This window comes from Dinoponera quadriceps, unplaced genomic scaffold, assembly GCF_001313825.1.
Source record: "Dinoponera quadriceps isolate SergipeBrazil2010 unplaced genomic scaffold, ASM131382v1 scaffold1658, whole genome shotgun sequence".
Taxonomy (NCBI): Eukaryota; Metazoa; Arthropoda; class Insecta; order Hymenoptera; family Formicidae; genus Dinoponera; species Dinoponera quadriceps.
The window spans coordinates 1,512,946-1,525,975 of record NW_014555920.1 but is presented as its reverse complement, the minus strand read 5'-3'; the positions used below and the strand labels follow the sequence as shown (position 1 = coordinate 1,525,975).

The 13,030-nt window shown below is 40.2% G+C and overlaps 3 protein-coding genes across 7 annotated transcripts; 2 read left to right on the top strand and 1 right to left on the bottom strand.

Annotated features, from left to right (window-relative positions):
• The first annotated feature begins 46 nt into the window (after nt 1-46).
• LOC106745771 (protein MMS22-like) lies at nt 47-6,342 on the top strand. Of its 2 annotated transcripts, XM_014621678.1 has the most exons (20): nt 47-214; nt 299-513; nt 621-755; nt 842-995; nt 1,080-1,265; nt 1,349-1,471; nt 1,547-1,747; nt 1,824-2,074; nt 2,194-2,294; nt 2,355-2,527; nt 2,607-2,765; nt 3,666-3,906; nt 4,038-4,266; nt 4,330-4,426; nt 4,495-4,689; nt 4,771-4,944; nt 5,027-5,389; nt 5,459-5,661; nt 5,746-5,934; nt 6,046-6,342. In XM_014621678.1, the coding sequence occupies exons 2-20, from the start codon at nt 299-301 to the stop codon at nt 6,098-6,100; spliced, it is 3,444 nt and encodes a 1,147-aa protein (XP_014477164.1). In that variant the 5' UTR covers nt 47-214; the 3' UTR covers nt 6,101-6,342. The 2 variants fall into 2 exon arrangements, with proteins under 2 accessions (XP_014477164.1, XP_014477165.1); XM_014621679.1 differs by lacking the exon at nt 6,046-6,342 and having other exon boundaries at nt 5,732-5,889.
• LOC106745773 (high mobility group protein 20A) lies at nt 5,560-12,932 on the bottom strand. Of its 4 annotated transcripts, none has more exons than XR_001374548.1 (8): nt 8,685-9,469; nt 8,438-8,609; nt 7,676-7,790; nt 7,447-7,608; nt 7,273-7,354; nt 6,954-7,169; nt 6,646-6,871; nt 5,560-5,637 (listed from the first exon to the last, which is right to left on the bottom strand). XR_001374548.1 is itself a non-coding variant. In XM_014621683.1 (8 exons), exons 2-8 carry the CDS (start codon nt 8,773-8,775, stop codon nt 6,735-6,737), a joined length of 975 nt encoding a protein of 324 aa, XP_014477169.1. In that variant the 5' UTR covers nt 8,776-9,387; nt 12,698-12,932; the 3' UTR covers nt 6,095-6,734. The 4 variants fall into 4 exon arrangements, 3 of the variants coding, with proteins under 3 accessions (XP_014477169.1, XP_014477168.1, XP_014477167.1); XM_014621683.1 differs by lacking the exon at nt 5,560-5,637 and adding an exon at nt 12,698-12,932 and having other exon boundaries at nt 6,095-6,871; nt 8,685-9,387; XM_014621682.1 differs by lacking the exon at nt 5,560-5,637 and having other exon boundaries at nt 6,095-6,871; nt 8,685-8,893; nt 8,978-9,469.
• On the top strand, nt 10,072-12,150 carry LOC106745774 (serine/threonine-protein kinase 16). Its single transcript, XM_014621685.1, has 6 exons — nt 10,072-10,341; nt 10,434-10,668; nt 10,745-10,949; nt 11,031-11,185; nt 11,278-11,412; nt 11,665-12,150. Exons 1-6 carry the CDS (start codon nt 10,232-10,234, stop codon nt 11,779-11,781), a joined length of 957 nt encoding a protein of 318 aa, XP_014477171.1. The 5' UTR covers nt 10,072-10,231; the 3' UTR covers nt 11,782-12,150.
• Nucleotides 12,933-13,030: the final 98 nt, after the last annotated feature.

The following is a 13,030-nucleotide window of genomic DNA, read 5'->3' as shown; positions in this document are numbered from 1 at the left end:
GACCTCTCGTTCGATTGCTCGATCCCTCCCCGAGTTCGAGCTCACGGCGAGTCACCGCGAATGCCGGCAAAGTGCGCGAAAATTACCCACCGATCGGGAGAGCGTGTGAGTTTGTGCTTCCTCAGGATCGTCCGGGATCCCCGTCGAGATCGCCTGAGCGCGATTTGGTTCGGCGATCAGATCGAGATGTGTCTTCTCTCCGTAGGCTCCGATCGTAAGGACGAGCGTGCGAAATTCGTTATTTTACGTCGTATCACGTATCCGTCACTGTTCACGCTAAATTTGGGTGATTTTGCAGATGGACTTCGACGCTGTCTGCAACTGCGGGGGCAAGGTCAACGTGAACGACTGGCAGTTGAACAGGAGCGGCCTGTTTTATCACAAGGAAGTGGAAAATGCGCTGTTCCTGCAGACGGAATATTCCTTCTCCCACAGGGAAGTCAGTCTCTTCAACTGCGTCATGCCTGGAGCCATAGCTGTGATGAATCTCAAGCATCTCACTAGCTGCATGGAGTGAGAATAGTTTTCTCAATATGCTTTGGTTCTTGAATGAGAAAATTTCTAGGAGATGTAAACTTACGCTGTAAACTTACATAGATGCATGTATATTAATTTTGTAGGATGCAGTTGAAGATATTAAGTAGACACAACAGATCTATCACAATATCTGGAGCATGCGACGATCGTCGTGATTATTTCTCCATAAGGAAGATGGTCTGTGAATTCATTTTATATTTTCGTGCGTACATGAACAGGTAAGTAAAAAGCCATTCTAATGGTATATTTTAATGATATCTAACTGAATTATGAGTGATCCAGTTATACGTAATAAATGTCGCAGTATAAGATGGGATCTCAGTATATTGGAAATAATAGAACCTGAAATCAGTAAAGATGTGGACACTTTGTTCGGCTCCATCAAGCAGTTTTTCAGCACATTGCACAGTATTCCAGATTCCACTCTGCTTTATGCAGCTTCTAATTTAGGCAACAAGGTAATTGAAAAAAAATGTGTCATCTTTGCAGGAAAGCAGATCAAGTTGTATCAGACCACTAAAGATGTCTGATTTTTGTTTTAGTGTAAGCAACCAGAATTTCATTTGTATCATATGCACATAGAGTTAAGATGGTTCTTTGTCACGCTGATGCGTGCACGCACTATGTGGTACCAGGATTCGATACACATGCAATTGGAGGAGTTTGAGAATACATTTGCAACGGTCATCAATGATCTGATATATTCTGCTTTGAAAGTGTTCGAGAGGGTGATTGTGATCAAAGAATTCATAGTGTTCCTACAATATTATTACTAACGTATTGTTTTAACGTTCATTTACTCTTCTCTCAGTTATCCTTGAACTGGACCACGGATCTGAAGCAGAAAACGCCGTACAATTGTACGTGTATACGAGAATTGTGGCTGATGCTTCAGATATTCATCGATAACTTTGAGGAAAGGGTGAAAACTAAGGTAGGAATATGGATTTTTAACGATTCCCTGCAGTCATCCTGGCTCGAATAACATGGTTAAATGATACATCTTCAGGTATTTTGGGATCATGTAAACGTTTGTATCAATAAAATATTAGATAAGAATCAGACCGAGGTAATGTCCTGGCACAGAAGAGTGAGTCCTTTGTCAGACTGTAAAAACTCCGAACTGTTCTGCATCTGGATAATATACCACTTGTCTCTGTTGTACGGATACAGCAGCGACGGCATATACTTACAATCTTCCTCGCCAAGGGTAGTACATGACAAATTTTAACGTAGAGATCAGGCCAGCGAGATCGCAGGTAGATAAGCGTTCATCGAATTTGCAGATCAGATCTAATTACGAGCAAGTTGAGAAAATTCTCAAAGTATATGTCTGCAAGGGAGGGAAGGACGGCGAGAGGGACGAACTTGATACCGAGCTGAAGATTATAATACCGTTGTTACACGACCTCATTATTAACTGGTGGAAACCGAGGATATCAGTTGTGTCTTTGGGTCTCTGGGACTGCTTTCACAAGAGATTGGACCAGCCGTTCTTACAGCAGACTTCCGGGCCCTGGGCCTTGTCTTTTGAAAAGTATGGATGTGAACTGCAAATTCGCGATCACAATCGTCTCTGTGTTCGAGATATATTATGTTACAATATTATAAGAATATTCATAATATATTCTTATGCAAATTTTTTTTTTATTTTAGGAAAAGCGCTGCGGATATTCTGAAACAAATCAACGATAGAATTGACGGCAAGTTCGAGCAGTCTAAGGAATCGAGCTACAGCATGTTCTTGCATCTGCTAGGTAAGCCTGACGAAAACTTTCCCGCGCGTTGACTCCGTGTTGTAAAGATTATTCTTTCAGGGACTTTCTTGAAGAACTACAGCAAGATGGATGCGAAGTATTGGAATCAGGTCAAGGGTCGCGTGTATACGAGATTCTCCAAGAGCAAAGTCAGGGAATTCTCCGAAAGCGGCCTATATAATTTCATATCTTTATTTATTACTTTAGCCATTACTGCAGATACTACTAACGTGGTAAGTTGAGATGTGTGTGAAGTGCCGTCGGTTACGTGTGTCGACGATGTGTAAGTAACCTACATTTTGTTCTCGCAAGTGTTTAACAATGCTGGAACTGTTGCCATCTACAAACGAGGTAAACAATGAAAACAACAAGAAGCACAATTTAGTTTGGAAAGGGAAACTGGTGTGTCTGCTGTTGTTCAACGAAAAGGGATTATCCTTTAGTTCTATAGCTAATCATTTCACAGAAACAGTAAGTTCTATCATCTGTATTTAAGGCTCTGCTATCTTCGACGGCCATACGAAAAATATAATAGTTTCGTGTCGAATCTTGAAACCTGTAAAATATGTGACAAACCGAGATGTCTGTCCAATATGTCACGTAGAATCGCGAAATAATTCCTGAAATAACATTTTTCAACCATGATAATTGAGAATAAGCTGAAAAATGTACCATTATTTCAGGAATTTTTTATTGATTTTACGCGATGTATCGGACAGACATCTGAGTTTGTCGCATTTTTTGTAAGTTTCAGGGTTACGAAATTATTATGTTTTTTTCAGTGGGGACTAAAAAATAAAATTACATGTCGCAAGAAATTCGCTACATGTCATATTTCTCATCTCTGATGTCGTAAAACCGGTTTTGGCTATCGGGCTATCCATGTTCCGTAGGTGTGAGGAAGGTCACTCCGCACACTAGTTTCGTTGGTTGTAATGCAGTTTTATAATGAATCATGAATATGAAGACTCGGCTTCTTACAATGAATATGAAGACTCGGCTTCTTCTTGTATTCTGTTATTAGTCACGCGATGCGTACGACGAAGCTAACGAGCGAACAATGCCGTCGCCGTGCGCGGCAGTTCCCTTTATAGGAAACCAAAAAAATGCGAGTGACAATGCGAGTAACAAATACGAGTAACCAATGAGAATGCTCCGCCGCATTACGCGTGGAGATGGGTCGAACGCTAGTCGTGTCCGTTGCGTGGATATATATATGTTATGTCTCGCTGAACGAACGAGACAGTGGGCCCACTAATGTATATATAATAACAATGCAGCATCAGCTGCGGCTCGACGCAACACGGGGGTAACTGAGCTTTAAAAGCATACGTAAAAAAAAGAAAACGCATATCTCGATTTGTTTAACAGATCAACTTAATAAGCTGCCGTAAAGACGAAGTATCTCGCTCCATGATGACAAACTTCGTCGACGTGCTAAATAAGATCTTATCCGGCAACGAGAAAATGGATCTGGGGGAACATCATTTCATCGGCGGCTGGATCGATCGTTACCTCTTGGAGTGTCCGAAAAATAGAATCGCCGCTTTGCTCGGGATGCTCGCCAACGTTTTCGAGAAGTGTGTCTTGCAAGTTTCCTGCGACAATTCAGGTCGGTATGTTTATCTCTGCGCGTTAATACCGGCGTCCCGGTCAAAAGTATATCCTCAGTTGTATATTTATCGTGAATATTTATCGTTGTATATATCTCGTCCAGGTCAATTAATCGAGGCTTGCTTGCAGATGGTGCCAGAAAAATTTTGGACGCGCTCTGGTGTTTTGTCGCTTCCAGAGTTCGTCAACTAGTCTTCGATCCTGTTCTCAGCGGCGATAACTACAAAGATATCGCCAAACTAGCTGTCATATTCACGCTCGAGGGAATCAGGGATCCAGCTACTGCCAAGAAATATAAGCATTCGGTTGCGTCTTTATTCCAACATTTCGCGGCATCAATATTCATTAAAGATACAAGGTGAAAATTGTCTGAAAATTCGCGTATCTGTACCGACAGTAACGTAGAGATATATTGTTTCAGAATTACTCAGTATTATTTAGCGTCACTTCTCGAGGACAGCCAGACTGTACGAAGCTTGAAGACAGAAATCGTTAATTTCGATACCACTCTTATTCAAGTTCGTATTGAATAATGTGTTTGCTCTATGTACACTTTCCGAGACAATTCAAACAGGATATTTTCTAGGCCTGGGTCAAGTGTTCTATCGTCGGTCACGGCACTGACAAGGAGGAACTAAAGATCCTGCAGTATTATATTACCGAGATTTATGAGATTCAAGATATATTTGTATCGGCTGATGATCTGCAGGAATTTCGGAACAGCAACGAACCCATCCTGACTTTCATAATATCGCTCATGAAAAGGCAGAATCTTTTAAAGGTACTGAGAAGGTCTCAATGAATCGAATACTGCTGCCTTGGTCTGGAGGCGAATTAATACAACTGACTAAAAATTTCATAGTCTGAACAGGAGAGATTCCATTATAGTGCAAAATGTAGGACGTACTTCAAGAATCTGGAGAAGTGGGTCCTGATACCCATAACGGAGGAAACAAGAGACTCGGAAGCGGCATTCTGGATCTACAGGTGCCTCGGGACGTTGATACTCTGCATTTCGCCGATCCTGTATACTAAAGTATGCGACTCAACTCATTTCCGATTACGGAAACGTTGAGACGTTCTGATTTTCTAAAAAATTTGGGTTTTTTTTTTCGCAGAATCAACCGAACGATATGTTAAGAACGCTGGTCAACAAGGTTATACTCGTGCCTGAGAATTCAACGCAGCCGTATATCAAGCAATTGGGAAAGAGAATATTCTCCATGATGATACTCGGTCTGGAGAAATTGAACGTCAAGGGTGATATAATTCTGCAGGCGATGATAAGAGATATCTTCGATCAATACCTGCCGATTTTAATAACTGAGATCAACAGCGGTGCCAGTTTTAAGATTTCCGATATATTGCTGAAGTGTTTCAAAGAGGCGACTTGCGAATTCATGCGTTCGATCTTCGAGATGCTGATGTCGAATTTTTACAGTACATCGTCCGACAATGTCATGCATAAACATTCCATTTTGGTACGCACAACAGCGCCGTAATTATATATATATAATAACGAAATATATCTGTTTTATATGTTCATACAGATAACTTGGCTCATTAAGACACTGCTTAAAGATGGAAAAACGTATCCCAGGTATATCGTGGAACATATCATTCAGGTTTGTTTGCCGAACATCTTCGGATGCTACATGAAGGTTCACGATCATCATCCGCACAAGCTGCACACGATCGATTTCATCAGTGACGTAATCAAGAGTCCTTACTACGAGGAAAATAAGATAATCAGGTAAACGAATGCCTCGAGATATTATTATTGTCAAAAGCAAACATTTCTCCGTACACACGTGTACGTTCAGAGTCTTCTTTTCAGAGAAAAATTCCAGACTGTCATTTCCGCTGCGATGCGAAAGCACTTGACGCTAAACATGCAACCCACGTTCGAGTTTCTACGATCGGTCCTGCCGATAACGAAGGGTACAATAATCGGTTTGTTGCCGCAGATCGAAGCTGTCGTATCGCAGGCTGAACAACATCGTCGACACAACGCGGTGTCCTTGAGGTAAGGACCACAGTCCGGTAAATTTTTTGAAATGGGAAATCCATCACCGTTACATGCGTGCGTGCGTGCATATTTTGGTGCGACATTGATTAAAGATCGCCGTAATTTCAGGTTTATGTGGAATCAGCTGAAAAAACACATGCTGAATATGGACAATAAATTGTGATAAGGTTACAAAATTTATTAATAAGCGCTAAATATGTGTCCTCAATAATGACGATCCGGATTTCTTCCTAGAAGTTCTCGGACTGACGACCGGTAAATTCAAAATGCTGATCTGATTTCAACGGGCGTGTACCCTATGTTCGTGTACCGAAAACCGTACATATTCGCCTAATTATCGAGCTAAAATATACAAATAGCAGCGAAAGATAACATTAAATTATACGTATATACGTGTAATATATATATGTAATATATATATATATATTATCCGTAAAACATTCCTCGATCGCGGAAATATAGATATATAAAATGAGATTTAAATTATTGTCGCGCGTACGCCATAGAATTGCTACAAAAATAATAATCAGCTGCAATACATACACATATATATATACATATATATATGTATATGTCCACTTATATAACTGGCGATCATTCAATATAAGATAAGAAAGTAGACTCATGATGAACTGTCAAAAACCAACACGTTCGCTATCTCGTGTACATACACACACACACGCACGCGTACACACACAACACACACACCTTTACGTTCCTCGCTACTTTCGATATGGATGCCTCGAGCGATGATGTTTCAACGACGTCGTACTAGTCGTACTGCTAGGAGGCGATCGTCATCCAATTAACTCGAGACGAGATATAGCATTGCGTACAGCGTTACGTAGACTCTGCTCGGCATTACCGTTCAACAGGGATTCCAGCCTCTCGAAGTAACCGTCGATATTTTGTAACGTAGCACCGTTGTGCGTCTCTGCGGGAATCCAAAGTGTTTTTGCACGATTGTGGCGAAGTAAGACTGAGTCGAATCGAGGGGGATTCGCGGCGACGCTCACCTGGTAGCGGTATGTTGGCGAAGCAGGTGGCCAGTTGCGAACGAAGAGTGTCCAAGTGACGCTGTAGAGCCTGATTGGTCGTTCGTTGCTGGTAAATCTCGGATTCCAGCTCGTTCACAGCGGTGTGCAGAGTGTCGACGTGCAGCTGGAGGACCGCGTTGTGGCTCTCGTAGTCGGACGTGACTTTCCGTAGCTGTCTCAATTCGGCTTCGCAGGCTGCACGAACAAACGTGTGAATGTTTTAATATTCGGCTGGCCGCATCGGTTACCAGTATTTGGTGTATCTCATGTCACTCCGTCCGCAGTGACCATTCCTCACCTTTATTGTGATCCAGGAATTCTTCTGTAAAAATAGGGATGTCGAAGCCCGTGAAATCATTGTCCTTCTCTTGCTGCACGTCCTGAAAGAAAGAAAAAAAGACGGGGAGTTTCCAATAGCAACGCCATTTTGTCGAAGCGATCGGTCTCGAGCGTGACGACAATTTGATCGTACGTTCTGCTCGGCATTTACGCCAGTCCCGTTCCTCTCTTTTTTACTCTCGTTTTGCTTCTCCGTTTGTTTCTCATTGAACAGACGGTACGCTTCCGTTTGCTTATAGTCGCTAATTTCACGGTTGTAGCGTTCCTTGTCCTGCTCGGCTGCGTCTAGGTATTGCTGTAAGATTCAGTGTCCCTTTAGCGCTTAGCGAGATGCAAATGGATATCGTGAAAAAGCGACGAACCTGCTTCTGATCAGGTGGCAACGTGCTCCATTCCGAAGCCAGGAGCTTCGTGATCTCTGTGAATGAAAGATTCGGATTCTCGTTTCGGACCTTCTCCCGCCGGTCATTCAAAAACCTGCTCATTTCAAGCTTCATTGTCGACATATTTTAATACACATATATGGAAGGTGTCTGAAAACTTATCGGAAATATTTCAAGGATCAATTTGGGAATGTATTTAGAGTGAAAAAGTCTATACAAACATATGTCCTAAACTTAAGTTGTCGAGTTATTGTTTATTTTATAATTTAAGTGGCGAACGTTTGAATAGGGTTTAATAAGCAGTATTCTAAATAAAGCAGTATTCTTCTGCATTTTGTTTATCTTGTTTACAAGAAATGTTCAAAATTATCACCATTGTGTTCAATGCACATAACCACAGTATGTTATAGAAGTGACTGTTAAGTTCTCAATAGGATTTCTGATTATTACTATAAAAACACTTCTTCATTTATTAAATCCTGTTCAACTCGAGTTTTGGCCACTTTATTTTCCACTACTAGCACGCAGACTGGGGGGAGTCTGCACACAATTATATGTTTCTATAAGCTTTTGAGTGCGAGTACTAGAAAGTTAAATTATGAAACAAACAATAACTTAGCGACAACTAAAGTTTAGGACACATGTTTACATAGACTTTCTAACTCCAAATGCATTTCCAAGTTGATCCTTGAAATATTTCCAGCACGTTTTCAGACATCCTGTATTCTTTCACTTCATTACCGGAAATAACCCGTAAGTGGTTGTTTTGGGGCAGTGGCGTCTCTTAGAGTCTTCTTCCGTTTCTTTGCTCTATTTGTTGTGCTACTGTTGTTGCTGCTGGTATTCTTCTTCGGACTATTGTCGCATACCGAGTCCGGTATCTTGTCCTCTACTAGGCTCACTGGAGATTTGTCTAATGAAACAAGTAGTTTTATCGGCTAATACACCAGACAAGCAGTTGGGATGTGAATTAAAGTGATATATTTACTAATGTGTTCCTCCGTCTCCCCGTTGTAAGCAGGCTGCTCAACCGTGCCGTTGCTCTCCGGTACATCATTCGTCGGCGCTGTCTCGCTCATCTCTCACGATACACAACGTAGTCAACGTGGTGATCTCGTAATTAAAATCACGCTATCGTGATCCCGGGCAACGGCCGTCGTTATGTATTTACAGTAGAAAGCAAATATTTTACGTGGCCTGCGGCAGAGCGAGAAAGTTTGCGAATTTTCGCCTCGGCAATTCACGATTCGCAAATTGCATTGAAGAGCGCAACGTACGTACCGTAAAAACTGCTAGGAAAAAATATACTGTGTAATAAACTGTACATTAACATTTGGCTGATGATACACCACCGCAGTGAGGTTAGATCAGGTTAGCCAGCGCGACCAATTATCGTCCCAGTCTCGTTAACGATGCGACACGTTACGGTGTTTCGTGTCGCGTGCTGTCACATTTTTTCCAACGCACTGAAGCACTTCGATCACAGGTGGAGTAGAGTGAACTCGAAAAAATATACAACGAACGTAAATCCGTGGCAGACGCGGCATGCGAAAACACTGAAGCCTAGCTTCTCATGTGCCGCAGCGACGAACGGCGCCGATTCGAAGCTCGATACGAGTTGATTCCGACCGATGAGGAAATTGATCGTCGAAGTCGTCCGGCTTCGGGCTGGAGAATCGGTTGCGGACAAACTGCAGCAAAACCAAAGCCGAATGACACATTTAGCAAGAACTGCCAAACCGCATAAATATTTAACAGCTTTCGATTGAATTGCGTAAACTGAAGGCTATCGAAGACATGTCAAAGTCGATTATGATATTTTGCTATGTACTTCAATGCAACATACTATAATCCATATATATTACATTCTATATATATAACGTGTAATAAAATAATGGTAGTGTAAGAGAGCATAATTTAATCATAATAGTCGCAATCGTATCTTATAATTTTATTAAATCCCACGACGTCGATTGTGTATCTCAAAACGTAGTGAAACTGACAAAAATGGGCGAGTTTACTCGAATATTTGTAATTTCATTGATCAACATTTGTATTCAGAATTTTCTTTCATCGATAAAAGTGCCTCAAGATCTCAGCCAATCAGATGGTTCTCAAGTCACTTTCAGAGGTATTTCTATCGATAAAAGAGAATTCACCGGATTGTCGTTGAATTCGATCAATTAAAACAAAGCAAAGATGTAAAAAGAAAATTAACTAATTCGTCGAATTCTTTTCACGAATCCTCCAATCCCCCAGTCTCTGGTATCTAGTTTGATGCAAGTTCAAGAGTAATACATGTGTGAAACCCCTAATATCAATATATAGATGAGAGAGAGGAAGAGAGACGAGAATAACATTCGCTTCGCATTCCAGTAGCCACTCACACATAGACTCTCTTCACATTCGCTCGAGTTCTTAACCTAATATAATTGACGTGTCAAGATGTTTGTATGCCAGTGACAACGGAGCGAGATTACTTCTCGTGAAATTTCTTTGCGTTTTTTTTTTTTATCGTGATGACAAACGACGAAGATGAATAGCTTAGGTTTAAGCCTGATTTTCAGAATGGGTTGCATTTGCGCGAAAGAGACCGTTACGGTAAACTCGAGGAAATATACGATCCGTGAACACCTTGGAGAAGGGCAAGTTTTTCAAAGATATGAATTATCTTCGTCCCACAAGTAATCTCGCATTTGTGATTTCGCGTGTGTAATTAAAAACTTTCCACTTTCAGTGGGTTCAGTACGGTACTTTTGGGAGAGGATGCCGCAACGCACAAGAAATATGCTATTAAGAAGATCATCTGTCATGGGCCGGAGGATCAACAAATGGCAGCAAAGGAAATAGAATATTACAATCTGATAAAGCATCCTAATGTTATAAAATGCATTGATTCAGCTCGTGAGGGTATAGCTGACCCAATCGTCAATACAACAAGCGAAGTGTTAATCGTTTTACCATATTACCATGTACGCTGGTACAATCCTTTAACGAAAATATGGCCCAAATGACCTGGTAAACCTATCAATGCTGTTGCAATTTCAGAGAGGAACATTACTGGACGAATTAGAACAACGAGCTAAGAATAGCGATTATATGAGCCCTATAGATATACTCAATATTTTTCTACAGATTTGTGAAGGTGTGAAAGCATTTCATGAAGCCAAGCCTGATCCTCTTGCACATAGAGATCTAAAAACTGCGAATATAGTACTTAGTGATGATGGGACACCTGTGATTATGGATTTAGGTAGACAATATTTTATGTTGTCTTTTTAATATTTAGCTGGCATACAGGCTTGTCATCAAGCACTAATAAGGTTCCATATAGGTTCAGTAACAACTGCCAGAGTTCAAGTATGTGGTACGCAAGCTGCGCGGACTTTACAAGACTTAGCTGCTGAAAGGTGCTCCATGCCGTACAGGGCGCCAGAATTATTCAACGTTGAGAGTTATTGCATGGTTGACGAACGAACAGACATCTGGGTAAGCAGCAGCAGCAGTGAAACAAGTCTCTTCGATCAGATACGAGTAATGGCTTGAGTAATGGATTTAATTATAGTGTGCCTTCCTTTCAGTCGTTGGGTTGTATACTTTATGCACTGTGTTACTTTAAATCACCTTTTGATACTGTTTATGAGCGAGGTGATAGTGTGGCTCTCGCTGTGATGAGCGCACATGTTATGTTTCCAGAAGGCACTCCATATAACGAGGTAATTGTAATGTGTTATATATTATTCTTCTTATGCTGCATTCATGTGGTACTAGTTGCCAGATTTAAGGCCGGTATTCATCAGTTGGATCTTATATTCAAGACTGTCGTAAATTTATCTTCAGATTTTTCGTAGCCAATGAAATGAGCCGTACAGCATCTGAAGATGAACTTAAGATAATCTTAAGTGTAAGATGAAACCATAATGTATACCGGCTTAAGATATCGTGTATTTTACTTGTTCACTTTATAGGACATGCAGAGTTTAATCCTCTCAATGTTAAAAGTCAATTCTATGGAGCGTCCATACATATACAGTGTGATCGAGAATGTACACGATGCAATAACCAAACTGGAAATCAGAGCGTAATCATTGATATATTACAGTGTATGATATTGCAATATAATAATTTACAACGAGCAGTACATAAGAGGGGAAAGTGATTGGCGACTTATGAAGGAAAGGCTGAAATGTTAGTCTTTAACAAGTTGTTAGCGAGTGCAATTATTGAATAATAGAAGTCTGTAACACAATACGGAAGGATACCGTAGATTAAAGCAGAGAATAGTATTTGTAAAAGAAAGTTTCCAATTTGTATAAAATTACAGAACCACGACTTGTTGTTTGCAGGGGCACTGAAAAAACAAAATATTATTAAGACGAAGGTACACATTCCTTGTATAATCGTCATATTGTATAAAAAGATCAAGTAAAAACGATATTTTGATATATATACATATATAGTATATATTGTATCTATTACTTTTTTATTAATTTCAAAGTTTCTTGTGCTGGCTGTTATCTAATGAAAAACTGAAATTATAGTGCGAATTAATAATAATAGTAATAACTTTACTAGTCCCAAATAATCTAATAAAGTAATAGAATAATTATAAATAAATAATGAATTAGTATAGAGATCCAAAAAGCAAGGCCAACAACATTGTGACTGATATGATTGCCTTATCTAAAGACTTAAATATTAGATAGATAAAAAGGCCTTGTTTTTCATTTTCTGGTTAACTTGTGGTTTACATTTCAACTGATGATTATTTAAAAATTGCTTTTCTCTATTCATGGTTGATCATTAAACTGGTGGTTTTATGGTGGTGACTTGTAAAGTTTGATAGTCGTGAAAAGAAAACAATTTTTACATTATCATCGGGCTAAATCTAAACTACAAGTTAATCAGGAAATGAAAAACCGTAGAAGTAGCTATATATACACATATAAATATTATCTACTTATCATACAATAGTGTTGCTATTGTCATTGAGGAAAATACCTTTCGGCTGCAGGACGGAACGCGGTAAGCGATGATAGTAGATTAGATATTATTGTTTCCCAATTTTACGCTCCAACGACGAAGTGCAGCCTCATTTCAATGCGTTTCAAATCAAATATGCATATATTTATCATATAATATTCATTTATTCATACGCACTCACACACACACACATGTACAGAAACTATATGCAAGTCAGTAAGTTAAATGACGGGGATCGATATAGGTATCGAGTTAAGACTATCGATGTGGGAGGCAATCGGGTCTCTCGAAAGTATCGAGAGGACGGTCGATCCGGCGAACGAGAGGATCGAACGTCGACCCATCGATCCT

Bases quoted from the DNA above. Each gene is read 5' to 3' on its own strand.
- LOC106745771 (XM_014621678.1), top strand. From the start codon at position 299: ATGGACTTCGACGCTGTCTGCAACTGCGGGGGCAAGGTCAACGTGAAC. The intron at 1,472-1,546 runs GTAGGAATATGG...ATACATCTTCAG, and splicing joins AGGAAAGGGTGAAAACTAAG to GTATTTTGGGATCATGTAAA. The intron at 2,075-2,193 runs GTATGGATGTGA...TTTTTATTTTAG, and splicing joins TGGGCCTTGTCTTTTGAAAA to GAAAAGCGCTGCGGATATTC.
- LOC106745773 (XM_014621683.1), bottom strand. From the start codon at position 8,775: ATGAGCGAGACAGCGCCGACGAATGATGTACCGGAGAGCAACGGCACG. The intron at 7,170-7,272 runs GTGAGGAATGGT...TTGTTCGTGCAG, and splicing joins ATTCCTGGATCACAATAAAG to CCTGCGAAGCCGAATTGAGA. The intron at 6,872-6,953 runs GTGAGCGTCGCC...GGATTCCCGCAG, and splicing joins CGCCAACATACCGCTACCAG to AGACGCACAACGGTGCTACG.
- LOC106745774 (XM_014621685.1), top strand. From the start codon at position 10,232: ATGAATAGCTTAGGTTTAAGCCTGATTTTCAGAATGGGTTGCATTTGC. The intron at 10,342-10,433 runs GCAAGTTTTTCA...TTCCACTTTCAG, and splicing joins CGTGAACACCTTGGAGAAGG to TGGGTTCAGTACGGTACTTT. The intron at 10,669-10,744 runs GTACGCTGGTAC...TTGCAATTTCAG, and splicing joins TCGTTTTACCATATTACCAT to AGAGGAACATTACTGGACGA.